Source organism: Haemaphysalis longicornis, unplaced genomic scaffold (genome assembly GCF_048455015.1).
Source record: "Haemaphysalis longicornis isolate Haplotype H1 unplaced genomic scaffold, Haemaphysalis longicornis Haplotype H1 scaffold_5, whole genome shotgun sequence".
NCBI classification, from domain to species: Eukaryota; Metazoa; Arthropoda; class Arachnida; order Ixodida; family Ixodidae; genus Haemaphysalis; species Haemaphysalis longicornis.
In genome coordinates, this window is record NW_027526385.1 from 160,745,751 (window position 1) to 160,772,852 (window position 27,102).

A 27,102-nucleotide genomic window follows, 5' to 3' on the forward strand; every position below is an offset into this window, starting at 1 on the left:
CAAAGTGTTAGCACAACTGTTTAGTACTGTCATGAGACGACAAATTGGACACTACCATGCACCCTCATGAATGCACTCACATCTCTAACAAAGGTGTGTACGGGTCACAGAAAGTCCCCATCTTGGTCGCCACATAATTGCTGCAAATACACCGTTCGCCTGTGTCATGGTTTATGTGTTTTTCACATATTAGTGATATCACACAAAGAAGCACCTAACAGCTAACAACCCCGATAATGAGGTTCCCATTGGAGATTTCAACCACCTCACTTGCAATGCTTCTGCTGCTGAAGCGAGATGAGGCAACGCAGAGAAAGAAACATGCACTTCATGTTTTGTCTAAATTCTGCCTGACAAGTTCTATGGGTTTATGTGACACCTACACAGATACACGACATGCCGGCAATATTCTTTTTCCACTAGTTGTTTCGGGATTAGCAGTGAAATGATTAAAAACGTTAAGTGTTGCAGAAAAAAAATGCAAAGATAAACGGTATATTACTCAGGGGTAACAATCCACACTGAAAATTTTGTGTTTCACATGGCCACTTGCGGAGGGCCTTGTGTTATTCTTTTGCTTTGTAGTGAAGTCCAATGTATAATGGGGTGGGTGCGTCCTTACCAGGGTAGTTCATCTTCATCACTCGGGTCTGTGGGTACCCCAGCTTGGTGTTGCCACTCACAGTGTATGGACGGCTGGGTGGCACAGGGGGTGGTCGCTCCTGAATTAAGAAGAAACGGGGGTTTTGTTTTCTTTTGCTTAGCCCTTACCGCTGGCTTCAGTTGGGAGCTAATCAAAAAAAGAAGAGGTACACAGACACAGCTTTGAAAGATAATATACAATGGGCTCACAAGAAAACAAACCTATAAACGTTTTCAGCAAAAATGTCAGAATGAGCAGTGTCAGAGCATCCCTGTAGATGTGACAGGAAGTGCATTTTAAGTATATTAGATTAGGTTCCACTGTACAAAAGAAAATTTTAGAAACTCAATACACACACAAAAGCACACCATGAGAGATTTACATTGCAATTTGAAGAACACGTAACGGTGGTTTTGCCAAGCACGTCTGCAATTTCAATGTGTCACCAGTTCATTTTCTCTATTGTTCACATGTTCACCCATCTTCCATACCATTTGTAATGTCATCGTTCATTCTGTTCATCACGGTGTTTATGTCTCCCTGGTGAACTCACAATCCAGTAGTTGCGACAGCGAACACTTTGGGACAAACTTTACTTTGGCAGCAACCGTCACGTCAGCCATATCGCAGCGACTGTCACGCCATCTACACAGGCTTTTCAAATGCTCCTTGTGAAACTGGTGGTGACAAGAACGCACCAAATCGAGACCAAACAGGGAGCAGGTCTGCTGGATAGTCTTGCTGTCGCACCGCTCCATCTCTGGTGGCGGAGTGCCCGAGATGGGCTGGGGACGGGGACGACCCTGGATGACCGCCGCTGGTGCCTGGACCGCTGCCTGCGACCTGCATGAAGGCCATAACACACCGGCTGGATACTCTCAAACCAACCAAGTAGGTGATAATGATTATTGATAATCGTGGGGTTCAATGTGCCAAAGCTACACCTGCGCTATGAGGCGCGCTGTAGTGAAGCGATCAAGATTTATCTCAACCACCTGGGACTACTCAATGCAAGCCAAATCTCGACCCACGGCCGTTCTTGCTTTTGATCTCCATCTGAAAAACGGCAACCGCGACTGGCAAGCGGATTCACACGACTGAGGAGGAGGCGCGCGGGGGCGGACGGATATGTGACGTCAACAGCACGTGACCGGATTGTCCGGCTGGGCGGCGCATCCGCACGTGCGGAGCTACGCGGAGTGACTAGCAGACTACATCGCGGAGGAAGCGAGGGAATTCTTGGCGAGGCACCCTGCGGAACCTGTTTTTTTACTTGCTCTCGTTCTTCCGTAGCACCTCCAAACGCAAAGGACCGCTTCTCCCTGTTTTCCTGACAACAGCACCTGCAGTAATAGCCACGATGGAGGCGAATCGAAGGTGTCATTTGGCTGCGATGGCTGTGTTGCTTCTTTCCAAGTGGCGCCTGCCCCTGTCACTGCACCACGTGTCGACCACACCACGTCGAAAAAGCCGCCCTTCCGCCCGCTTCCACCTGCTACGACATAAACCCACGTGACCGCAGTTCTCACCGTTGCCAGACTCCATGCAACCCCATTTGCCAAAAACAGGTTCCATTCCCCGCGGAGGGCCGCCACTGTCGAGCAGAAACATGCGGAGGCATTTTCTTTTTCGGAGCATCCGCCGCCGATCCGCACCGAGGGGCGGAGCCTAAACACGCCACGAGAGCGGGCCCGGCGGGCCAGAAAGACAGGATTTCTCCCTCGTGTGAATCCCGGTGTACCAACCATCCAGGAAAGCTCTACTCAGGAGTTTGCAGAGACAAATGGGTGGTTTTTTCCTCAATCCAATGAGTGAATGAACTGCATGTCCCATTGGCAAACTTCAAGTAATCTGAGTTAGAATAAACAGTTTACCTCCGTGATATTTCAGCATGACTAAGGAGGGCCTTATTTCAACCCCCTGTACTTTTATAGAAAACAATGCCTCCAGAGTATATAGTCTGGCACCTGGAGGAAGTCCAATGCCTGCCTGTTACCATTGTTGTAATTATTGGTACCTAGGCTGGGTACTATGCCTGCCTGTCACCGAGGCTAAGAATTATGCCTGCTTGGTGCGTTGTCACAATTCCCCATTCCTAGATTCTTCCTCTAGTACCTAGCCTGTGTAGTAAGATTTGGGCTAGGTTGTTTCATTTTTTTGTCGGACTACACTTCAGGTTACAGAGTGCACAGAATTAGAGAGGACACAAATAAAGTTGGCAGCACGAGCGCAACTGTCAACTGATTTGTTACAAGTAAAATATATCTTCATGGAAACTAATACACCTAAAAGGCTTAGAAGATACCCATGGAAAGGGGGAAACTGGAAAACATTTTTTCGATACACACCTTAATCATTTGTCGTCTCTACGTTTGCACCCCCTGTAATGTAAAGCGCAGTTTAACCGTAAAATACCCAGCGCCTAACCTGGTAGTACTACCTGAGCTAAGTACTGCGCTTGCCTGGCACCTAGTTTTGTTCAGGTCTGGCACCTGACCTATGTACTACTCCTTCCTGGAACATATATAACAATACCTGGTACCTAGTTGGTTGCCCCTTAAGCAAAAACAGGTGAAACCACGCCGGAGGGAAGCACGCACCTCATGTTGGCCACCCGTGGTCCGGTGGCCGTAGCTCGGCCGTGGAGCTGGAGACTCCGCCGGACGCTGGGCCAGCGGAGCCGCTGGTGCCAGCCCCGCCAAACTGCCTGGATCAACACTGCCGCTGCATGCCGCCTAGCCTCACGAAGCAACTCCAGCTGCTGTCGAGCATTCTCACTGCACGAATACATCGGCGGGCATTGCACTTTGCAAAGAACTCAGGTGACACGAGTTTGAATCAGTCAAATGAAATCAATCTCAAGAGTTTTGGATCCATAAAAACACCATGCGCGCATAAGTACCAAAGGAGAAATTCCTGCTGAACTCGTTGGAAAGACTCAGAGTACTTAGTTCTCGACGCTTTCGTTTTTTTTTTTTTCACAAGAAGGCACTGAGCATACGAGAGGGAAAGACTGAAGGGCTGATAAAAAATGCCCGAGGACATCAAAGCACTCATTGGTAGTGAAAAACAAAGCATGAATGTCCAGTTAAACGCTGTAGATAGATGTTTAAAGACACAGGGCAAGAGCATATGCTACCGTAATAGCAACGAGTTTAGCGTGTAACAGTTAGAACGCATCACAAGGGCTGTTTCGCAAATCAAACGAAATGAAGACGAAAGGACTAAAATCGAAGATGAAGGACAAACACAAGTATAATCCCTTCAAAACTCCATAGTCACTTATCAGGAACAGATGGAGAAGCAAACGGACGAACAGGGGGAGATGATACTGTATTGAAGGATTAGAACAAAACACACCAAGTATACTGAAAATCCCCAGATGCTAATGTAGATGTCCACTGGATTGGGTATGTAGTATTCTATATTGACTTGGAGTACTGTTCCATGAAATGGATCATATTGCAATTTTTTGAGGTTTGCATTTTATGAATGCAATTACCAAATTTGTCATATGAGAACTTGCTTGCAGTGTCATGTACTACTGTCACTTGACAGATTTCACCTATCCTTGCAATACTTTTCATGGTCCGGTCATTATTCTTTATGGTTTCATTCATTTTTGTACTACACTTCCATACTAGTCTTTTATATTACTTTGTACAGGATTGTGCATCCTCCATTTTCCCTACCCTGCCCATTTTCCTGTTTCAAACTTGTGTGCAACCTTTATGGATGCAACATGTGATGCCGCAGCTAACAATCCCAGCCTTACAAACATTTTTACACCTGTGTCCAACATTTCATTTCATTTTTCTGTATCAATCTGAATCCTTACTGCACGCTGAAAGAAAGAGAGAGAGAGAAATTATACTATGCTGTAATCATGCAAAATCAAAAATACCCAATTCTTACTGAATCAACAGCTCCACGAGTGTAAGGCTTTGCTCAAGCAAATTAAAGATGCTCATGGTTGTTAACTAATGTACTGAGTACGTGGATAAATTATAAACAGCACATACCAAAAATTTATAATATGAGATTTATGTTAAACAGTTGTGTGCTTGAATATAACTTGTGCGTTTTCACAAATATATTGCATTTTTACTGTTTTTTTACACTTTAATTGAATTTAGATGGCTTCATCGTGTTTTTTAAACGAATATTGTGCCTTCCTGTGCACGAAAGCGTTTGGTGTAAATTCAATTGTATATACTATGTACCGCTCCTGTTTAGACAGAGGTCTCCAGTGCCTAAAAAGTTTAAAATAAGAAATTTAATTTTTTCTTAATGAGCGGTTCGGAAGCATGAGTGTTCAGGGGACACCTTTCAGACTTGAAAATGTAATGGGAGAACCCACGATGTCCTATCCAACCTATCCATGTCATATAGCCAAACAATTTACACTCGCGGCTAAGTCCCCCACATACTTATACAATGCCCCTCTTTTCTTTCTGGATTATAGTCCGATGCGTGTCATTCGTTCTTGCAACTAAAACACATTCAATATACTAAGTTTTGTGTGCGGGGCATTTCTACACATCTGCCATGTTGTTCAAAAAGCCAACGTTAAACCCCGTGCTACGCAGCCAAATTTAATGTACGTGCGATGCAGCGAAGCCACTATTTATTGCCAGTAAGGCGTGACAAAAAATAGAAAGGAATGGAGGGGCGAGAATTCGGGAGAAGCCGTGTACCCCTGAAATGTCCTCGCAAACCTTTTCAGGTTTGCAAACACCCATTTAGAAACCCCTGTTACAAACCATGTGTAATCTGTAAGTGGGTAATCCAAAGCTTGTCATCGCTATTTCTCAGCTCTCACCTTGAAATTGTAAATGTTAATCACTTGATTACTTCTCAATAAAAAGCAGTTTGATATTGAAGCAACATCCTCAATTGCAAGGTAGTAATTAAGAAAAAAGGGCCGTACCTGAGGAAGATATGCCTCTTGCCCAAGGCCCAGTTGACAGCGGCATTAGAGAGCTTGGCGTTCTCAAGGGTCTGGCTAAAGTAGTCCAAGATCAGCTGCAGAGGAAATAGGCCCTAAGTAAACATGGGGAGCAATTCCTCTTCACTGTTATTCACAACACTCGATTACACAACTTAGAATAAAAGACATTGCAATATTGCTATCACTATCATTATTTGGTTTCTTTTATTTGCCTGCTCAGAGCAGTTCTGAGCACCTCCGAAGCTGTTCCAATTTTATTTTCGGATAACATGTTTATGGCAGGAGCAGTTTTTGGGAATGCCCAGGAAGTGCTCAGAACTTCTCTGCGCACGTAAATAGAAGGTACAATTATCTCTCTAACAGTAAAGAAACGACATGGGAATATTGCCATCCCTACCATTACCATCTTTCTATATGGCACCATGGCATCACAATTATTATATCGTTAAAACTGAAGAAAAGACATGGAAATAGTGTCACCACTATCATTATTTTCTTCCTAACATCAAAACAAAGACACGCCGGTATTCCCAGCACTATCATTATCATCTCGCTAACATCAAAGAAAAGAGATACTAGCCATCACTATCAGTATTACCTTGCTAACATCAAAGCGAAGAGATAGAAACACTGCTACCACTATCATTGCCATCTCGCTAACACCAAAAAAGGCATGACAATATTTCCACCACTATCATTATCATCTCGCTAACACTAAGAATAAACGCACAAATATTTCCACTGTTATTACTATAGTCTTGCTTACATGAAAGAAAAGATGTGGCAATATGGCCACCACTATCATTATCGTCTAGCTGACACCAAAGAAAAGACATGGCAATATTGCCACTGCTATCATTATATTTTGCTAACACCGAACAAAGGAGATAGCAATATTGCCACCACTATTGTTATCTTATCTCTAATATAAAAGCAAAGACATGGCAGTATTCCCACAACCATAATTATCACTTCACTGAAAGCAAGAAACTGACATGGAAATATTGTCATTACAGTCAGTATCACCTTGCTCCCACCGAAAAGACATGGCAATATTGCCACAACTCTCATTATCATCTCGCTAGCACCAAAAAAGACATTGTATTATTACCGCGTCTCTCATTATCATCTTGCCAACATCGGAAAAGATATGGCAATATTGCCATCACTATCCTTATCATGTTACCTACATAAAAGACATGGCAGTATTGCCCCCACCATAACTGTCATCTCACTAATATCGAAGAAAAGACATGGCAGTATTACCAACCCTATCATTATCATCTCACTAACACCAAAGGATAAAACATTGCAATATTTCCATCGCTATCATTATGATCTCGCTAACGTGAAACAAAAGACACGGCACTACTGCCACCACTACCTCATCATTTTGCTAACACAAAAAGAAAGACATGGCAGTATTGCTGCCACCATAATTATCGTCGCATTAACTATTGGTCACAACTCATTAAATATCGCTAACATCGAAGAAAAGAACGGCAACACTGTCAACGCTATCATCATCATCGTCATTATCTCACTAACACCAGAGAAAGCAGACAGCAATATTGGCATTGCTACCATTCGTCATTCAACTATCATCAAACAAGACATGACAATTTAACAATCAGTATCATTATCATCTCTCTAACCTCAAAAAAATACATTAAATATCACAATCACCATCATCATCTCGGTACTATCAAATAAAAACAGCAACATTGCCACTGCTATCAGCATCATCTAGCTGACATCAAAAAAACAGAGCAATTATTCCATCCCTATCATTATCGTCCTGCTATCATCAAAGAAAACAAATTGCCTTATTGCAGTCACATTATCTGACAGACGGATGTAAAACACGGGGAAGGCCAATAACTCGACGGAGGGACGAAATTACGCAATTAGGGGGCCATGAATGGAATCGACCAGATCGGGACAGGAGTTGGAGGTCAAGGGAGAGGCCTGTGACCAGAAGTGGGCCTCAATAGGCTGATGATGATTATCATCATCTCGCTACCATCAAAGATAAAAAGTGGCTGCATTGCCATCACTCATTATTATGTCACTAACATCAAAGAAACGACATCGCAATATTGCCACCAGTGACTTTACCACTCGATAACATTAAAAAAAAGACATGGCAATAGTGCCATCATTATTGCATTTCACTGTCATTACCATCTCGCTAACAAAAAAGACATCGCAAAAATGGAACTGTTATCATTTTCATTCCGCTAATACAAAAGAAAAAGGACCGCTATATCTATTCCCATCATCATTCTCACATCGCTAGCATCAAAGAAAGGACGTCGCAATATTGCCATCACTACCATTCCCAAAAATGACAATGCTCTATTGCGACCGTTATCATAACATCTCGATAGCATAAACGAAATGAAACCACAATATATATCTCGTCGTTCACCCACTGTCTAGATGTCCCCCCAAACACACCTTTTGTAACTCTGAACGACTCCTTTTGGATACCCCGATGATGCTCATATTACAGTGTCCTCGCCACAACTTGAACTGCGCATACCATGCTCAGTGAACGCTCACAGTGCAGTGAAAAGAGTTTATGAACCATCTTCCCCTACCCTTTTTCACATGTCCCACAACAGGGCCTGTTGGCTTCCTCCTATAATACAGTCATCAATTCTATTCCTCATCATTTCGCTAACAACAAAAACCCATTGCAATCTTGCACCCACCATTATTATAATCTCATTCACACCAAAAGACATGGCAATATTGCAACCGCTGATACCTTCTTACCTTCAATCTCCAAGCTAGATAGAGGCTGGAAGACCAAAGAGAAAAACAAAAATCGGTCACCTTGCAGTCTCCGACAGCCTTGTCTTCGGTCTTCTTGAGAACCTTGAAGGGAGCCAGTAGGCGGTAGCGAAGGTTGAAGGCCTTGAAGCGCATTCGATGTGGGAGGCCTGCATCAAGAGATAATCTAGGTGACATAAAGCTCTCAAGATTTAGTCCCAGTATTACAACCACTGGTTCTCCAGTAAAATGCAATGTATCCGCCTGGTGGACTTTGTCCATTGCTTAAATAGGGGCAGGAGAACAAGAGAGGGGGGAAGGAAAATGCAGTAAGGTCATCATACCCAAAAGCAAAAAGCACTCAAACTGAGTCGTAACGAATGTCTCAACAACCACATTTAAAACTCATAATTTTTTGTTTGAATTCAATAGGGACAATCTTAAGAAGACATCACCAAGCAACATTTAGGCCCTCAGGCTGCCTTTTGAGAAGGCCATTGTACAAGCAGCATGAACTTCGGATGTTCTGGCTCCATTCAACGATCTACAGACCACCCCTTGCGGAAGTTATCTTTACTGCAGTGCAACTTCAGTTTCAAAGCAGCATTTGAAGACTCAAGACTGGCTGTACTACAAGTACGGGTGTTGGTTAACAGACTTCACACAGACAAGCAAGAACAATGTCATAAGTTGTTGTAACTAGGACTGTAGATATACATCTTGACTTTTTCTGAATGCACAAATTTATCCCATGATGTTGCAATGTATCACTGAGTATTTGACTGGATGCACAAAAAGTAGCTTCACCTCATTGACTGAGCTGAAAACTGGTATTGTGTACATGCATGAAGAAAGAGGATTGACAGGGCATCTGTAGAGGTCAATTGGCGATGCAGAGCTGGAGTGGAAAGCACTTATACTTTGGACAGTAGCAACAAGAAGTCCGAACAAGCAACAAACGTAGCAACCGAAGTAGCAACAGAAGTAGCAACAGTAGCACCAATTCCTTGGTGGTGGTGTTTGTCCAGTCCTTCTTGCTACCTTTCGACGTATTCTCCCTTTCTACTCCAAAGAGGGTTGGCAGATAGTGTACAGAATGCGCTCGCACCAGTATAAGGTTCACTAACCCTGTGATTAGGCAGTGCCAGTAGCATGTTTGGAAAGATCAGAGAGAAGCGGCAAGTGCTGGTAGAGTAGAGTGTTGAGGAGGCTTAATAAAAAATTTTGCAAACTCCTTAACCCACCGACACGCAACTTATGCTTGTGGTGGGGTGTAGAAGGTGACATTTGGCAGTCAATTCCAGCTGCACTGCCCCCACAATAAACACAAGCCCAGCTGCACTCAAATCACAACACGCACATTATGCGATCAACTACGCTTTCTGTGTACATTTTCTTAATAATTCACTTCACGTTAATTTAAACTGTGTGTGTGTTTACGTGTGTGCGTGAGTGTGTATGAGCGATAGAGAGATAAGAGGGTCACACATTGGCATATGAAAAATCTCCTCGAAGCTTGGTCACAGTGCAATGCTCTCCATAAGAGATGGCCACAGCAAGCTCCATAGATGGACCAAAAGAACAATCAAGGCAGCATGCTGCTATATTGCCCTTTCGTTTTCAGAATCATTCACACATCGGTAGAATGGGTTCTACTTATCAAAATCACCACAATATACATACTATAACAAGATGCACTTTAAACAGTGGCAGAAATTCACAGCTGTTGTCCTTTCAATCGCATGACTGTCACTGAACAAGAGCTCATTGTGCATGTGAATTTCATACGCCTCGTGCATTCTTGTGGCGGCGCAGTGGTGGCTCACCTCCGGCCATGAGGTTCACGGTCTCCAGGACCTGCAGTGCCCTGAGCTGCTTCATGACCACGGTGCGTTCAAACTGGCCCGGCTGCTCATGCTTGTTCGCCTGACAAGGGTGTGAAAGAGAAAAAAAAAGCTGACATTTAGAACACTTCCCACTGCAAAGTTTGTGCGCAGTGCAAACTGCACTCTTTTCCATCACGGTTCATAGCTGCTGCATCTCAAGAAGTGATCGCGTTATCAGCTAACGCACGGTGACGCGTCCTACGCTGTTGTTATCAATGAATGAATAAAATCTTTATTCAACAACAGGTGCTTCGGTGCCTCAGTCCGGGATGACCTGACTGCGGCTTGCTGCGCGGGTGTTGTTCACCACATCAGGCTGGACCACAGAATCCTGGCTGGCCAACCGCGCCATCCACTGTTGCATGGAAGGAATGGAGATGGGTTGTAGACCTGGCGTTTTCTGCCTCTCCCGTCCCTAATGGTATAGGGTACCGAGTGCTCGGCAGTAATTGCAAGTGGCTTGATACTTGGTCAGATATATGGCATACAGAACCGTTCGGTGTGAATAGGTGTTGGTTTTGAGTCTTCTGATGGTAAAAGCTTCATCTCTTGGCAGATGAAGAGGGGCAGATGTGGAGGGGGAACATTCGCCATTGGTGTCCATAGTGGGCCAAGGTGTCCGTGTAGCACATGAGCTGTTGTTCATTACATTCCAGGGGTGATGATCCTCCCGCCAGAGAAACGGCCCGGTGTATATATTTTGCAGCGCGTCGCCGCCGCCGAGCATGTTGTTGTAAATTGTGTAGAAACCTCCCACGCAATGTCATGTGGTTTAGGGGAGCCACGCAACGAGGAGGTGGTGAAGCCCATCTACTGGTTGCCTCACTTGATCAGTTCTCGCTTCTGTATGCAGCCGTGGGCTCAACACAGCACTCGGTCGTGGGTTTTCTCGACGGCAACGATGGTAAGCCTGTGCTTCGGCGGTACGAACTGCGTCTCAGGAAGTGATCGCACATCATCGTCGAGCACATGACGGCAGTCACTGCTTTGGCATTATCTCGCAGTGCATTGCCACCACCCAGCATGTCTCACTGCAACCCCTCACACTTTCGCCATGCACCGCCACCGAGGAACGTGTCATGCGAGCTCAGCGATACTATCCTCCCCCTCACCCTTTCGCCACAATTTCCTCCGCCATCTTCTTTCTGTCTTCGTTCGCTCGGCTACGATGCCGACATCGATGTCAAAGCACAGTAGCAGCCGCCAAAATTGTGTGCACTAAAACCACCATGTTCAGTAATTAGTGCTGGCACAGACAGACAGGCGCCAGTAGACGTGTATATCGTCATGCAGCCAACGACGATGCAGGGTTCTTGAAGTAAACAAGGTTTATTGAAGCGAAGATGTGCCCCACAAAGAACTTAAACAATACGACAGACGTTCAAGAAGCACCCAACAGAGGTGCATGCCCGGGCAATGGTTGGCGAATGAAAAGCCGCGGCGTTCGAGCTGGGACCATTTATCTCTTTTGTAATCCCATCTGGAATCATTTCATTGGATCAAGAACAGTGGCAAAGAATAGCATTCCAGTCTAGAAATGACAGCGCAAAACCCTCTCCCAGTCAAATAAGATAGCCTGACCAGCATACAAAAGAGAAGGAAACTCAGTTCACGTTGAATGCACGTAAGATAGCTGGATATGCATAGATGCTGCCAACAAAAGACATCAGTAAGCAGAGGGCACGATTCATGGCAATATTGCACCAACAGTGATACTGCAGGTACCACTGGGCACACTAAGGGCAAATAACCTTTGTAAGTCTTGTGTACATGTCATTTCCCTGCATCTGCGCAGTCATGCCTTCTACGATGCGCATAAAGACATGAGCAAGTGCCTGACACATCCCACCCCCATTCCTGCAAACAGGTGTAATGTGCTTAAGACGTTTTCACTCTCAAAAGCACATCAATCCAAAACTCCCACTGGGATTTCCCTTTTTTTCTAGCAGTTCTAAACTTATAAGCATAGAGGGCTTTGTGTTTATGTTACTACCATTCTTCACCAAGCGTAATGAACAAAATGAAAAGACAGGCTTCAGCAGAAAATCTGCTAAACCATACTATAACAGTGATCACCCTGAGACTCACCCGTATGCAACGCACAAAATGGGGCTTGGCGTGAACAAGTGTCCGCAGCAAGTTATCCAGTCGGGTGTGAAAATCCTGGGTCAGCGTGGAGACCGGCTCATCGCCATTTTGCCTGCACACAAGAGAAGTGGACAGGGAAGAAAGACATCATTATCACTGCCATCTTCCCTACCACATTACCACCACCATCATGATGACCACTGCAGCATGAAGACCTCTTTCGTATATCAATGGCACCTAATTTTCACTGCATAAATTTATTCTTTGCCACCAAATCACCTGATATCATCCTTCCATCGAGTTGTTGGTCTTCCCCTGATCTCGATAGCCACTCCATTACTTTGGTGGTCCACTGAGAAGAACAACACTTTCAAAATAGCTCAAAAAGATGGGAATCAAACTCTGTTTCTTAATTTCTCATAATGTGCGCAACTTTTTTATGTTTATTCCTTTTAAAGATGATGAACGTGGCCCAGATGCTTGGTGCTTAAATGATATACCATTAAGTGTGGCAGCTAACTTGGCTCACTACAGTGCAATTTAATCTAGGTATGTAGGATGCCAGATGCGAACCAAAAAATTTCAGCCTAATTGCTAACTGTAGTACAGCTCTTTCTACCCAATTTTCTGACTATAAGCCTTACACACATTCACTCTAATGCAAGTGTGAAATAATGAATTCTGGTTACTTTGATGAAGTACATGTGACGATTCTTGACGAAATTCGAGGAACTTACAGTTCAGTGTGTGCCGTCGGTGAAACCCTGAATGACACACCACGTGGAGCAACTCCTGAAAAGGCATCAAGAAGAAATTGCATCAGGGGCAAGACATATGTTTTATTGCAGACAACCTATCACAAAAGTAGTTACAAACAACATTCTCTTACAGCTGGGCTCAGGCACTCATACTTTTGATTTGTACCTTCACACTTCAATACTTTGAATCCTGAATCTAATAAACATTGTAATTTCTGTAGATTTCGCCGATCCCTCAAAGCTTACGTGCCATCTTATTCAAAATTTTCTGAGCTACAGAAAACCTTCTGGCTGACGAAGAGTTCGCCGTAAAAGCCCAATGGTCAAGTGTGACTGAACTATTCATTGATATTGAAAACAAAAAGGACTCTCACCACCGTTATTTCAAGAAAAAATATCTCCTTTCGTGAAATAAATCTTGTATTTGAAATTTTTCGTCAGATATTAGTTTTTCACATGACCCAGAAACTTTCAGCACAGACTGTACATGTGTTTTACATCTTGCATGTTGCACAACTTTTTAGGGTAACCTTGTTACCTAACAGTTCGCGCAATGACCAGTGTGCTGTTTGGTTTTTAGTTTAATGCACAATCAGAGTGTGTATAATATGCTGTTTAGTATACACTATCAAAATGCATGTTATGCGTCTCAATAAGAGTCCGTAACTTGCAGTGTGCTGATCACGGTCACATCCGTAGTGTGTATAACGTGCCGTGTGTCGTTTAGTGTGGCCCACAATAAACTGCATGGTAATGTGTAACAACCACAGAGAATGTATCGTACAGTGGGCTATTTAGTCACGATCATTGCGTGTACAACTTGCAATGTGTTGTTTAGTGTGGCCCAATATCAATGCGCATGTACAATGTTGCACTTGCAGAGCACGTAACGTGCTGTGTGCTGTTTATCAAAGTGCAAGTGCAATGTTGCACTTTGAGAGCACGTAACGTGCAGTGTGCTGTTTATCTAAGAGCGTGTACAATGTTGCACTTGGAGAGCACGTAACGTGCACTGTGCTGTTTATCAAAGTACGTGTAGAATGTTGTACTTGATGAGCACGTAACGTGATGTGTGCTGTTTATCAAAGTGCAAGTGCAATGTTGCACTTTAAGAGCACGTAATGTGCAGTGTGCTGTTTGTCAAAGTGCGTGTACAATGTTGTACTTGGGGGAGCACGTAACATGCAGTGTGCTGTTTATCAAAGTTCATGTACAATGTTTCACTTGGAGAGCACGTAAGGTGCAGTGTGCTGTTTATCAAAGTGCATGTACAGTGTTGCACTTGAGAGAACGTAACGTTCAGTGTGCTGTTTAGTCACACTCAGAGTGTGGATTATGTGCAGTGTGTCAGTAAGTGTGGCTCACAATCAAAGTGCACGTCATTTGTTACATTCGAAGAGCATGTACCATGCAGTCTGCTGTGTAGTCATATTCAGAGATTGTATCACAAGGTGGGTGTTTTGTGAGATATACAAGCAAAGCGCAAGCAATGCATTAAAATCGGAGAGCATGTAAGTGTACTCTGTTAAATCGCATCCAGAGTGTGCAAAATATGCAATGTACATTTCGGTCCTCCTCCGAGGACTCATAATAAGAGTTTTACTTGAGTGCACGCCGGCCACTCTGTCTACACAACAAACTTCCGAGGGACCGAGTGCACGTGTGCAAAATGCACGCGTGTGCCTTGTGCTTTGCATGCACTCGCACGTCTAGGTTTCTTGCGTTACGTGTTTTGCGGGATTTGCATGTCGTGCGTAAGGCCCACTACACCTCTGTCCAGTCTCTCGGCCGCGAAACGAAAGTGGCGACCACATAAACTTGTTTACGCCTTTTACTGCCTAGGGATAGGCGTGACACTAACCCGACAACGGCATGCACTGTTAGCAATTCCAGCGTTTAATGGCGCTTCACGGCACCCAAAGCACACATTTCAACTCTGGTGGTCTACGCACACATCAACTTCTGCGTTTGGTGAACTAAAACTGGTTCTTCGTGCGAACTTTGCTGCGTGCACCGCGCTTGCGTGACATGCGTGCGCCACTCTTTCTGCACGCTCAGCTGAAACTGCCTGATAGCCCCACAGTTCGGATTTGAGTCACTAAAAAAGCTTGTTTTCTCTGTCTCTCTACTTCCACAATCAGAGTGTCATAATATGGAACGCAGGCCTTAGAAGTTTTGGATCTGAGGCTTACCATCAGCGAACAGAGCTTTCAGCTCGCTTCCAAAGAGGTGCGTGGCGAAGCCAAAGGCGCAGGAGCTCCGATGAAACACTGCCACCACATCGTCTGGAACCACATCACGATTGGTGTCGAGGAACGATGATGCCTCGTAGGTCACACTGCCCGCATAGTGTCGGATGCCGAACACCGCCCCACCACACTTGGCATCAAAGAACCTGTCGCGGCAAGGAGTTCCACAATTAGGTAATTATATAATGATTATTAGAGTTGGATAATACTGTTGGGGCTGGAATTAACATGAGCATCAAGAAGTGATGGCCATGCCACAAATCAGTGAGATGCATTCTGTAGTGTCCGCACATAGAAGGTTTATGCCAACTGTGCATACTTATTTCCTAACTGAATATTCTTACATTTTCATTTGATTTTTTTTACTACGATATCATTTTTTTGCTGGGCAACTTGAACGCTTTTCCAAAATTATTCAATAATGCTTAGAGCATGAAATTGCATGCTACCGCCCTTACGATTACATAGTGCTGAAACCTGATGAAGCAAAAGTAGAAAAATACAATCTCACGCACAAAAATTTCATGTTTTCATTTTGTTCACGACAAACAATGGCACGGATCACATGTGATAATGATGTGCACTCACAGGCTGTCTAAGTATTGTCAATCGGAGGTAACATCAAATGGATTAATTTTGAATTGTGCGTGTTTAGGCATGTCCATTCTGCGTCAAGTTTTCTTTCATTTTGTGGGTATCTTACTGCTTACCAATTGCAATTGCGCTGACATCTGCTTGGATTTTATTTTCTTACTGAAAACTTGGCAGTGCCTAGCCATATTAGGGGTGTCCCATTTCTGAAAGGGAGCTTCTTACCTGTAACATTACCGTCAGCCCTTGTGGGCACTTCGTATGTCGTGTGCGCAGAGTGAAGCCAGTGAAAGAAATAGGCTAAGGGTTGATCTTTACCTTTGCATAGGACCTTAGTATTGTAACTTTAGTATACATCTGTTGTAATCACCACTCAAGGGTGCAAAGGTTGTACAAAATGTACAGTACTTCAAAACTGACTATACCAACTTGATTTTAGTTGTCTGCGCATTTTATTCCGTGACTGGTGGATAATTTGCAGCCAGCTGTAGATCTTCAGGTTTATAGCTTAATGAATAACTTTACTGGTAGTTTGCATTGCTTGGCTGAAAATATTTTCAGGGCTTTAAAGCCATTATGACATGACCTAAGCTGGGTTTGCAAGTTCAGCGAACACACAATGCAAAGCCGTGCAAGCAACTGAATTATATGACACACCACTGTGCTCTCTTCACCACTACATATCGCAGTCTTGCATGTAACATGAGGAAAAATTTGGCCATTTCTCTGTGTAGTATGTTTACGAGCGACTCTTTCACTTCTTGTATATTGTTTTCTGCATTAGTGCAGTTGCCTGCAGCGCATTAGTTTTCCCTCCTTTCACATTGTGAAATTTTTCTATCTTATTTGCCGAATTTATTTTGTATGACTGAGCAAATATATCCTCTTATCTCTCAATTGTTTCATTTACCTAGATAAACTACTTGATTTGCCTCATAAACCTGAGTCTGATTACAAGTCAGGTATATATGTAAGAATTTTGTGACACACGCAGCTTGAATTCGGATAAACTTTCATAGGAATCCAGTCATACTAAGCCAACTGAAGTTTAGCCTGTGTCAAATTTCTCTGAAGCTTCTCTATTCCTGTTGAATTACACTACCCCCGTCACTGTAATGCATTTCGGGGAGCTAGACAATGCAAAGCCTGTGCGCTTTCCTTGCTTCGCGGATGCACAGCATACCGTGGTCTAATTTAGACGGCGAAAATACCCCAACTGAAAATCCTGAAATGTCTTTCCCGCCAAATGAAACATTTTCTTTTGCTATGATTTCAAAATAACAACCTGAGATTGACCCAAGTATGCATCAGTGCTGACCTGGGACTAGTCTTGTGCTGCATGCGGACCTTCTGCACGTAGGTGTCAGGCGTGCCTCGCAAGGAGCATTCCACGTCTACCATGCTGAGGAGACCCGTGCGCTGTAAAAAATTAACACACATTACAACAGTGCAACACCAGTGTTACCCAGCTGGCACAGCTGCACTCACTAAAATTGCCCTCACAAAAAAATTGGTGCGGTTGCACCAGTGGTGCAATGCTGGAAAAACAGCAGAGCTGGGGGTCGACCTAGCTTCTCCCCCACACTGACAGCAGATCCCAGGCGAGCGGGATTGGCTGATGACAATACAAAGCAGAGACTATTGAAGTATGTAAAGTAGCACTTCAGTAGCAATCATCATCATCCCTTTCATCGTTGTCGTGCACAGCCCTACGCAGAGCTGCGTAGGCAATTCATCTTGCAGCAAGTGCTCGCCTCAGTAGACCTCCACTTCTTTGTCAGCAGGTCCGGTGGCCATCTCTAGATGTGGATTGTGAAGGGATGGTTTCCCAGATTCGTCCTCGTCATCATCTTCAGCATGGCGAATTCGTGATGCATCAGTCACTACATGACGATGACGACGAAGGCGGGAGCTCTTCACGTGGCTCAAGCCCACACGCAAGCCTGGACCACGCCGGGCACTTCTCATGAGGCGCACACTCACGTCCACTCGGTATATTTTGTGCTGAAGCCACTGCACGAAGGTCATGCCGGGCGCGCCGGGGGAGCTTAGTATTTCTCAGTGTGTGTGCGTGTTTTTTGTTTTGCTTTGCAAATGCCAAGGACTAAGTTTCAGCTTAAACAGCTCTGCTGTTAAAATTTATGTAAGCTCCTCCTGGAAGAGCACAAGTACATGGCGTGTCGAAGACAAATTATATGTTCAACTTATAACAGCGTGACACAACTTGGTGGCGTCTCGATTGTTCGCTCACGAACAATAAGAACTGAAATGTGTACAGTCAAAAGCTGGTATCCCCAAAGCAAAAAAATTTTTCCTTTGCACAGTCCTGCTGCAAATTTGTGTTATGGCCACGAGTTGTTGACTCCCGGTTGCTCAAACGTGTATAGAATTTTATTGGCCATTTGTTTTGAGTTTATTGTATGCACACAAGCCGGTACATACAGCTGGCCTTTGAGCATTTTGTTCTTATATCAATGGTTCCTTTTATTTTCTTGCACATATTACAACATAAACAGGAAAACAACTTCAAATGCAAGTATCCCACCATCTCCCACTGCCATCACTGTCATTACTGATACAAGCATGCTCAAAACAACCGTTTTTAACGTCTATTGTACAGAGATAAGTCATATGCATTTCTGCATTCTTTCATTATTATACGAGATCACTTATCATTTGGTTTTAATACTCCTTTCCATTGAGCCATATGGGCCTTGAAGGTAGCACTAATTAATAAAGAAAACAAATGAATAAAAAAATAAAATGAGTGCGCAGCATTGTAAGCTCATCGACCTCTTATGATCCTTCCACCCGCCCCCTCCCATACATATCTTCCACAGCTTGTTGCGTGTTATTCCATTCCAAGATAGGTAACACCCCAGCACTACCAATGCAATGTAGAGCACTAATTAAAGGTGTTGATTTTCCATTTTCCAGCCCCACCCATTAACCGATCTACAAGATAACAACAAACCATTATTTACAAAAAGAATGCATACAATTCATCTGACACCGCATTTCACAACAAAAGAATCGCTGATACTGCAAAACTTTTGGCACTCCTGGGGCTCGAACCCAGGTTTTCCATTCCAAATCCCCCAATCCCCCCCATTTCCCCCCCTTAGGTTACTGAGGCTGAACAGCGGAGTTTTCTTAACAGTTGCCTAAAAGAATGAAAGGAGTGCTCTAAGCGAACCAGTAGATGGTGCTAGGTGCACACAGGAAGGGCCGAGATTCCAGCCGCAGGGGAATAGAATTTCAAGTATGTAAAGCACATTGCACATAGCTTATGCAAGCCGCTAATCTCTTGCAATTGCACAAATCACACATTGTTCGCTATTTTACCACCTTTTCGTTGCATCTGCAATAAATAAGTAAATATCCAAACAAATTTGCGTGCAACGTAGGGAGCTCATTGACCACTCCCGGATTGTCTCTGGGCCTAGACATCCTCCACAGTCAGTGCCATAGGAAGAGTGATGTTCAAAAAAGAAGAGTACGTTCTCTTCAAAAAAGAGGAGAACGTAGTGCCCCCCCTGCGACGCCCCCGAAGAAACTTACCAGTGAGGAGATGAGGTCGATGCAGGGCACGTTGTCGGCATACTCGATTTCGAGGTCGGCTAGGACTCCTTCCTCGCGGCATGCCTCCATGCTGCTCTTGAATACGTGCGTGTTGTAGAAGTGCTGCATCGTCTCGGCGCACAGGTTGATGCACAGGTGCTCCAACTGACTCAGCTGCGCATTCGAGAAGGAACAAAAGCAGGGACGATGTTAATACCTAGAAAAGAGTCTAACGCTGAGGTGCTTCACCACGATGGACAGGATGGGTAGAAGTGGATTCGGATTGGTGCTCTGCAGCTTGCAAAAGTAGTACGGATTAGATTGTTCAGCCAGTTCCACCTGCGTCGTGGACTTACATTAACACCATTGTCTGTGTGCTGCGCTGGGAACAAGCTTTCAGAAATAAGTTCCTCTTTGAACGTCGCACGTGCCCTAGCACCACGCTGAGTGGAAATTCGTTGTCGGCAGAGTGAGTAAGTACGACAACACAAATTACGGCACTGTATGCATCGAATTTACCTGACAATTAGTAGTTGCGGCTCTTATAATGTGGCAGAACAATCTTTTTCGAAGCTAATGCAAACTGCGAAATGCTTGAGACGGCAACTCTTTTTGTGGGAATGCCTATTCCGGCCCCCAGAGCATAGACTGGCTGTACCGGCAAACATTGGGACTGGTGGTCCCTACGAACGAAGCTCAATGTCATAACTTCTTGAAGTTCTTCAAAGGTAAGCGATTTATTTCTTCTATAGGGGCAAAATTTTTCATAATAAGAAGTTTCCAGCGCCAGAACTTTTACAAAATTTCTTAAAACAGTCCTCGTCCCCTGTAATCACCGGCAAATGGCGGACATATTTCGCAAACTTTCTCGACTCTGTGTCACCATTTTACCCAAATGCGCCACTTTATTTATATAAACCACAGGTGGTATAGCAAATAACTTATTTATGCACAGTGTAATTAGGAAACAGCAAACCTTGTACTAAGTGTTTTTGGTCACAATCGCAATAGGCGCAGCGGTAACCCCATTTCGATTCCGCGCAATCCAATCGCACTTCTACCCATCTTTCCCATCGAAGTGCAAGCGTAACCTCGGAGTTCTCGTGAACACTAGCCCCATATATCTCTACAGGTATTTTTGCATGAAACTCTGCACCTCCAAATACAGTCTCGTCGCCCCACTCACCTTGACGTCTTCGAAGCCAAACATGTCCAGTATGCCGATAAAGCCGTCCGTAGCATGCCGCACAGCCGAATTCAGCACACTCATGGACTTCGATGACTTGGCACCGCTCGAGCCAATTGTGGATGCATGTTGACTACCAGTGTCTGTGCAGAAGATCAGAACAAAACAAAAAAAGGGTGGGGGATATCAGCCTGCCCTGACACTTGGGGTAAGGATGTCGGAACGAAATGTTTTTCGTGTCGGTTTGTGTTTTGTTCCCTAAATAAAAATCCCTTTTCAATTCAGCTGCAGAACGAAAAAAACTGCTTCGTAACGGCTTATAACGGTTCGTGTTTACCCTCAAGAAAAATTGAACTAATGAAAAGCTGTTAAAAACATTAGGTGATACTTATTTTTGTAAAAATGCCCTTTGAATAGCTCAACTGCACACAAAAAGATCCCAGGACACCTAAGCACTACCTGCTTGCCATAATATTTGTTTAAGCAAACGACGCTCCAAGTTACCACCCTAGCACCCAGAATCTACATGACACCAGTCTTCAACCTGGCACCCAGGTTTGATTGAGACACTGCCGTAGAAAAAAATCCTCGAGCTCTATTTGTTTTGGGGAACCCCAGTGGAAGGCAGTATACAATTGGTAGGTGCGAACACTGCAAGCAAAACCAGCGCGCTTCCCGCGTACATTCCACTCTTGAGTATGCCGCCTTGGTATGGGAACCCAACACTGAAATTGTTATGACTAAATTTGAGGCACTTCAAAATGCAGCTGTGAGCTTCGTTACTAACTCATAAAATTGTTACGTTATCGTTACAAGTTTAGAATGCTCTGTCTCATGAAACACTCTAAAACTGCTCCGTAATTTTTATTTGTGTTTAATCTTAAAACACATTGTATGAGAGGAGGTAGCAAAGGACCAACACCAGTGACTTCAGCCCCTCTCCCGCGCGTATTTCCAGATGAAGAGATAATAGCAGTAAAATTGGGAAATATTCATGTCACACATCCCATTCCAAGCGTGTTTTTTCTAAAAACTATGAAAGATAGGAATGCCCTGCCCGACACTTTGCCACTTATCAAATAGTTTCCACTGCACTCTGGCAGCACTTGTGTAGAAGCCCAAAATAACTTGTAGCAGTTTCCGCTGACTGTGTCTCAGTAATCTGTTGTTTTCGCTGCTAATTGCGTATGCTACTGTTCACGCCAAACGTTGTTTTTATTCGTCTTTACTGCTATGTCGTGTTTTAGAGTAATCGTTTTTATTCACGTATAAAGCCCCTACAACAATTAGTTAGGGCATATTAGGTATATTAATATGCAAATAAATTAAATAAATAAGGCCTCGACGTCTGCTTCACAGCCAGATACGCGGATCGATCATGGGGGGGTTCAGCACTGACCATCGCGACAGACAGGGAGAGTACAGAAGCAGGCAGCCAGCCTGCCGAAGGAGACAGAGCACCAGCAAGATGAAAATAGAATTTATGCGAGCGAATAAATGGCCTTTCCCCGCCTCCCTGCATGGAAATTGAAATAAATCCTAAAATACCCCAACTTCCCACTCAAACCGAAAACCGAAACAAACTTTCGTTGGTTTGGCTCCTGAACAAAATAATCACAAGCGTTCCTGTTTTTTTTTTTTTGTTATGGTTAAGTTACTTTTCTTCGTTTTTCGGTTTCTGTTTTTGATTCATTCCGACATCCTCCCTGCGGTAGGCTCAGTTTTTTGTGTGTATTTTGCGCTGCTGCACAGAAATATTCGCTTCCATCCCAGCCTGTCGTGACTAGGAGTTACCCCAGGCAAAAAAAGCAAGAAATCGTCCACAGTAGAGGATGCTGGGATACACACAATAAGCCCGTACTGCAAAGCACGCAGTCTTCACGCAAGACAACAAGCACTGTCAGCGTACATCAGCTCGTTTACAGCAGCTCAAGGGAGCAGTGATACTATATATGTTGCATGAAGCCAAATGCGGTGCCTGCATTGTAAAAAGCTACCAGCACTTTACACTGGCTTCCGGGATAATTTTGGAAGCTAAACAGGCCAATCAGTGCCATCTGCAGTTTACATGAGTGCGTTGTTTTCTGCAGGTTCAGAGACTATTAAATGATAGATAAATCAATCAATCAAGGCTCATTCTTCACCCTTTGTAAATGCCCCAGCCTGCTGACATGACAATCATTGCCATCGTAGGCAGCAGTGAGCAAACGAATGCAGAGCTCGCTGATTCGCCCTTAACAACAAAGACTATGAACGCACCAGTGTGGTTGTGCACGGACTCGTTCGAGTCTGAGCTGAGCGTGCCCGAGGTGGAGCCCATGCGCTTGAGGCTGTTGGCTCGCCGCACGATGGTTGCCACTGTGCGGCAGTACAGGGCCTTGGCCAAGGCATCCCGAACTTGGCTGGCCTGCACAGAGGAATGACAGTGCGAATTCATGCAGGATGGGTAAACACATCTTGATACAAAGCTCGAACGCGGGGTCACAAAAGAGTGGGATACCAGGGCTCACTTGCTAGAATAAGTACGCATTCTAGTCTAATCTAATTCACAGACTACAGTAGGTTTGGTAGCTATGCTGTATTCGGGTGGTCATTCTGACCTATGGGCTCAGAACAGTCATATGCGCCCAATCCGAGCGAGGCGTTGCTCCCCAACCGAATGCTTTACAAACTTTCGGAGGAGCAGGTGACCGTGGCGCCACGACACGGCCAACACCATCTTACACGTCAGTAGAAGGAGCACACTACTTCTGCCAATACGGCAAAGTGCACCTGTGGCACCATTTTCATACAGGTGCAATCGCTTTAGGAGCAATCCAGCGGGCCACCTAGGGATGTCTAGGCTTACCGCTACGGCAGATATCTGATTGCCGCTTTTACGCGGTGCCAGAATAGTTAATTGTGCTGCCATTATTAGCCGCGTTATCGGCTCCTTTCACGGATATGGAACTTCATTTGCAACTTGAACGTCATCTGGGAGAGCGGGAAGAAGCAGTATCTCGCTTCCCATAAGCCGCCACGTTGCCGCCGTCGCCAACATAGTGATGGAAATTGCGGCTGCGCCGTTGCGGCCCGTCCTGTTAGCAGCACTTTTTTCAAGTGAAAAGCAAAACAAACCATGGCCGACTAAAAACCCTCTGACAACTAACAGCTGGCTAGCCTTTGGTGCGGTGACTGCGAAGTTGCAGGAATCGTAATGTGTCTTCGATTTGGCAGCACTCGCTGCACTCATGCAGGTAGTGCAGCACCCGCCTCTTCTATTTTTGAGTGCAGCGCGCGGCGTCTGCACTTTTCTCTTCGATTTACCGACGGTGCAGAGAGTGCAGGATGAGTTCAGGGCTTTCTCTGCATTTCGCAGGGAGGAAGTGTAGATGCAGACGACAAAAGTGCAGGACTGTTCTGCAGTGGCAGCGCCTGCGCTGAACTGGCTGAACTAATTCTGAACTCATGCAGAAAGTGCCGACCAAATCCAAGAGACTACTACGCTACGCGACCCGCAAGCGATCAGCGCGACAGCTGCTGTCACGTGACCGCTCGCCTCCAAATCTCGGCAGCGCGCCCCTATCGGAGTCCAAGCAGTTGGAGGCGCTCTGAGTCGGAAGACGACGCCCTGAGACGACCATTGAGCATGCTTCGAGCGCTTGACTTCAAACACTCAAATGAGCAGCCAGTTTTCAAAGCACTCCAGAGCGCTGTAAAGTGACCACCCGAATACAACATTTAGTTTGGACTAGCGCGCTTTTCCAGAGCACACGCCATGCTGGAGATCAGACTGATTGAAGACTACGGATAAAACGCGTACCTAGGCGCGTGCAGCAGGGGTCTCGAGGGAAAGGGCGGAACGCGCGGAAAAACTGCTTGTTGCCGTCGCCGGAGTCGAGCAAGCGTTTATTTCGAACCATGATCGGAACAATTCAAGCAACGTTGCCAATCAGTTGGCCCTGTGTCCTGAAAACGCATAGTCAGCGGCGTGGACCGTGAGTAAAATTTCATAGCACCACCTGACATCGCACACTGGAATCAAAATGACACGGCAGTAACTAAAACAACTGTTCCCGCTGAATCCAACATTTTTTATCGGTATTCATGCATGAATGTTTAGAACAATTGGCCTCCATCAGCACTCGCATTGCGTCTTTTATGTCAGAAATAATAATCACTGATTTTCGAATTTTATTCTCTCCTGACTAACCTAAATTTTTCATCTTCAGTGGACAATACTGACCTAAATGAAACGATTCTAAAAAATTTGGCACCAAGCATCCTCCCAGTATTGTCGGCCTTGATTTCGCAAACACGATCAACCGGGGTAATCCTCCATTAGGATTGGAAAGTTTCCAAGGGAGGATAATTCTTGAAATTAGGTTATCGTTCCTCACCCCTTAACTATAGATCCATTTTTTAAAAAGTGCGATTTGTAAATTATTCGAGCATAATGTACATTCACGAATCATCAATATCGATGCACATAGCCTTACGTATCAGCATCAGAACTGCTTTCACAGAGCCTATTCATGTGGCACAACTTGCTGGCTTTATTCATGACATACATTCATATATAGACACCGGAATCCAAGTGGATGCCATCTTTCTAGATTTTTCTAATGCATTTCACCGTGTCCCTTAATGTCGACTCATTTACAAGTTTACTCCACTGAACATTGACCCTGCTGATGTCACATAGATAAAAGAATTTCTTTCTAACACGATGCAATTTACATTAGTTAACAGTCACAACTCATCTCTAATGCACTTAACATCTGGTGTACTGTAGGTAAGTGTGCTTTGGCATCTGCTTTATTTATATTAATGATCTACAAGACGGCGTCAAATCAGACGATTTGCGGATGACTGCGTAATTTATCGTAATATTCATTCTAACTGGGATCATGGCATTCTTTAATCGGACCTAAACCCTGCAAACGCATAGTGTTTTACATGGCAAGGACTGTAAACATTGCAAACACAAAATTAAAGTCTTTCACTAATCAGGCACCCCACTCATGAAAATCTTAGATTTTAAACAACAGCTGCGTAAAACGGGTCTCTACCTACAAATACCGTGGCATTTATGAACCACCAACTTTACATGGAATAATCACAATAACCACAATCTCGCATCTGCGAACCATTTTCTTGGTTTCCTGAAACGTAACCGCGAACGTTCCTCTGCCCCATTACGACAATTAGCATACACAACACTAATATGTCCTAAGATAGAGACACTTAAGACATATGGGATCCTCATTAAGCATACCTAATGACTGATTTAGAAGCCAAGCAAAGCCGTGCTGTGTGCTTCATCCATTCGGATTATTTAGGGCAAACCAGTGCAACATCATTAAAAATTGTGCAAGCTTGGAGCCTTGTACCATTGTTGTTCTGTATCCTTTAACCCTACTTCAGAAGCTTTACTATGCGTGTCCCTCCATAATAACTTCACGTGTAAACCATCAGCCATGTTTCTGCGTTGCGATTGTCCGTGAAACTTCAAATGCATCACGTGTCGTTCCCTCGAATTTGCTCAATCATTCATACCTCAAACCGTGGTAGAATGGAATGATCTGCCATCGCATATTGTAACAGAAAGAAATGCCTGAAAATTTGCAGATTCTCTGCGCAGAAACATACAGACCTAATGTCGTTTCACTACCTCATGTGTAACTTTCTTTTCCTTTTTCTTTCCTTGTTACCTTTTTTCTATACTTTTCTTCCTGCACTCCAGCAGATGTCTCTGCGACGTCGTCATTCGTTTCGACATGCTGTTCCGATCAATATTTGTTATCTGGCGTCTCCCCTGTATGCATTTTTTTACTTAATTTCTGTTCCGTAACTTACTTCAACTACATCTTTGTGTTGTATTCACATCGATGCACTGTACTGTGTTTCCCCAATGCGACGTTCACCCGATGTAATCCATTCTGTGTAGGCTCCTAATGGTTATTGTGAAACAAACAAATAAATAAAAATATCTTAATGGCAAACGTGGTGAGCACAATAAAACAGCGCTACAGTTGACGAGTGTTTTGTTTTTTGCGTGCTTTCGTCATCGCCATGTTACACCGCTGTAATATAAGATTGGCCCAGGTGCCAGACTATACCCGGGCGCAGCTTACAAACGTCAAAAGAAGTTGCCCCTGCACATCATCACTGCAGACAGCTGTTTCTCCACATGGCGCAAAGAGCGTGCTACTGCTAGCATTTTTAACAAAACACAAGTCTTTTCCATAATTTTTTGGGCTTAATCTGCTTCTAAATTACTTTACCAACGACAAGCAAACTGCTTGAAAGAAAGCAGATGTGAGTCTTTAAAAGCAGCCTCTTTTCAAAACGTGCATGCGCGCGTTCACATTCAGGACCGTTGCTGTGGAGAAGTGGTGCATTACATGAGGTACTACCATTCTTAACTTG

The 27,102-nt window shown here is 44.4% G+C and overlaps 1 protein-coding gene across 2 annotated transcripts in view; it reads right to left on the reverse strand.

The window, feature by feature from the left end:
• The window catches only part of Dachs (unconventional myosin-IXb-like dachs), a 158,235-nt gene that overhangs the window by 5,746 nt on the left and 125,387 nt on the right, over positions 1-27,102 (reverse strand). For both annotated transcript variants that reach the window (XM_077671270.1, XM_077671269.1), the window contains exons 11-23: positions 22,951-23,098; positions 20,692-20,834; positions 19,506-19,679; positions 17,263-17,363; positions 15,297-15,499; positions 13,084-13,138; positions 12,347-12,458; positions 10,199-10,298; positions 8,436-8,542; positions 5,574-5,668; positions 3,244-3,420; positions 1,342-1,486; positions 623-722 (exon numbers count right to left, since the gene is read on the reverse strand). In XM_077671270.1, the coding sequence (XP_077527396.1) occupies positions 623-722; positions 1,342-1,486; positions 3,244-3,420; positions 5,574-5,668; positions 8,436-8,542; positions 10,199-10,298; positions 12,347-12,458; positions 13,084-13,138; positions 15,297-15,499; positions 17,263-17,363; positions 19,506-19,679; positions 20,692-20,834; positions 22,951-23,098 (1,660 nt within the window). The remainder of the gene's footprint in view (positions 1-622; positions 723-1,341; positions 1,487-3,243; positions 3,421-5,573; positions 5,669-8,435; positions 8,543-10,198; positions 10,299-12,346; positions 12,459-13,083; positions 13,139-15,296; positions 15,500-17,262; positions 17,364-19,505; positions 19,680-20,691; positions 20,835-22,950; positions 23,099-27,102) is intronic.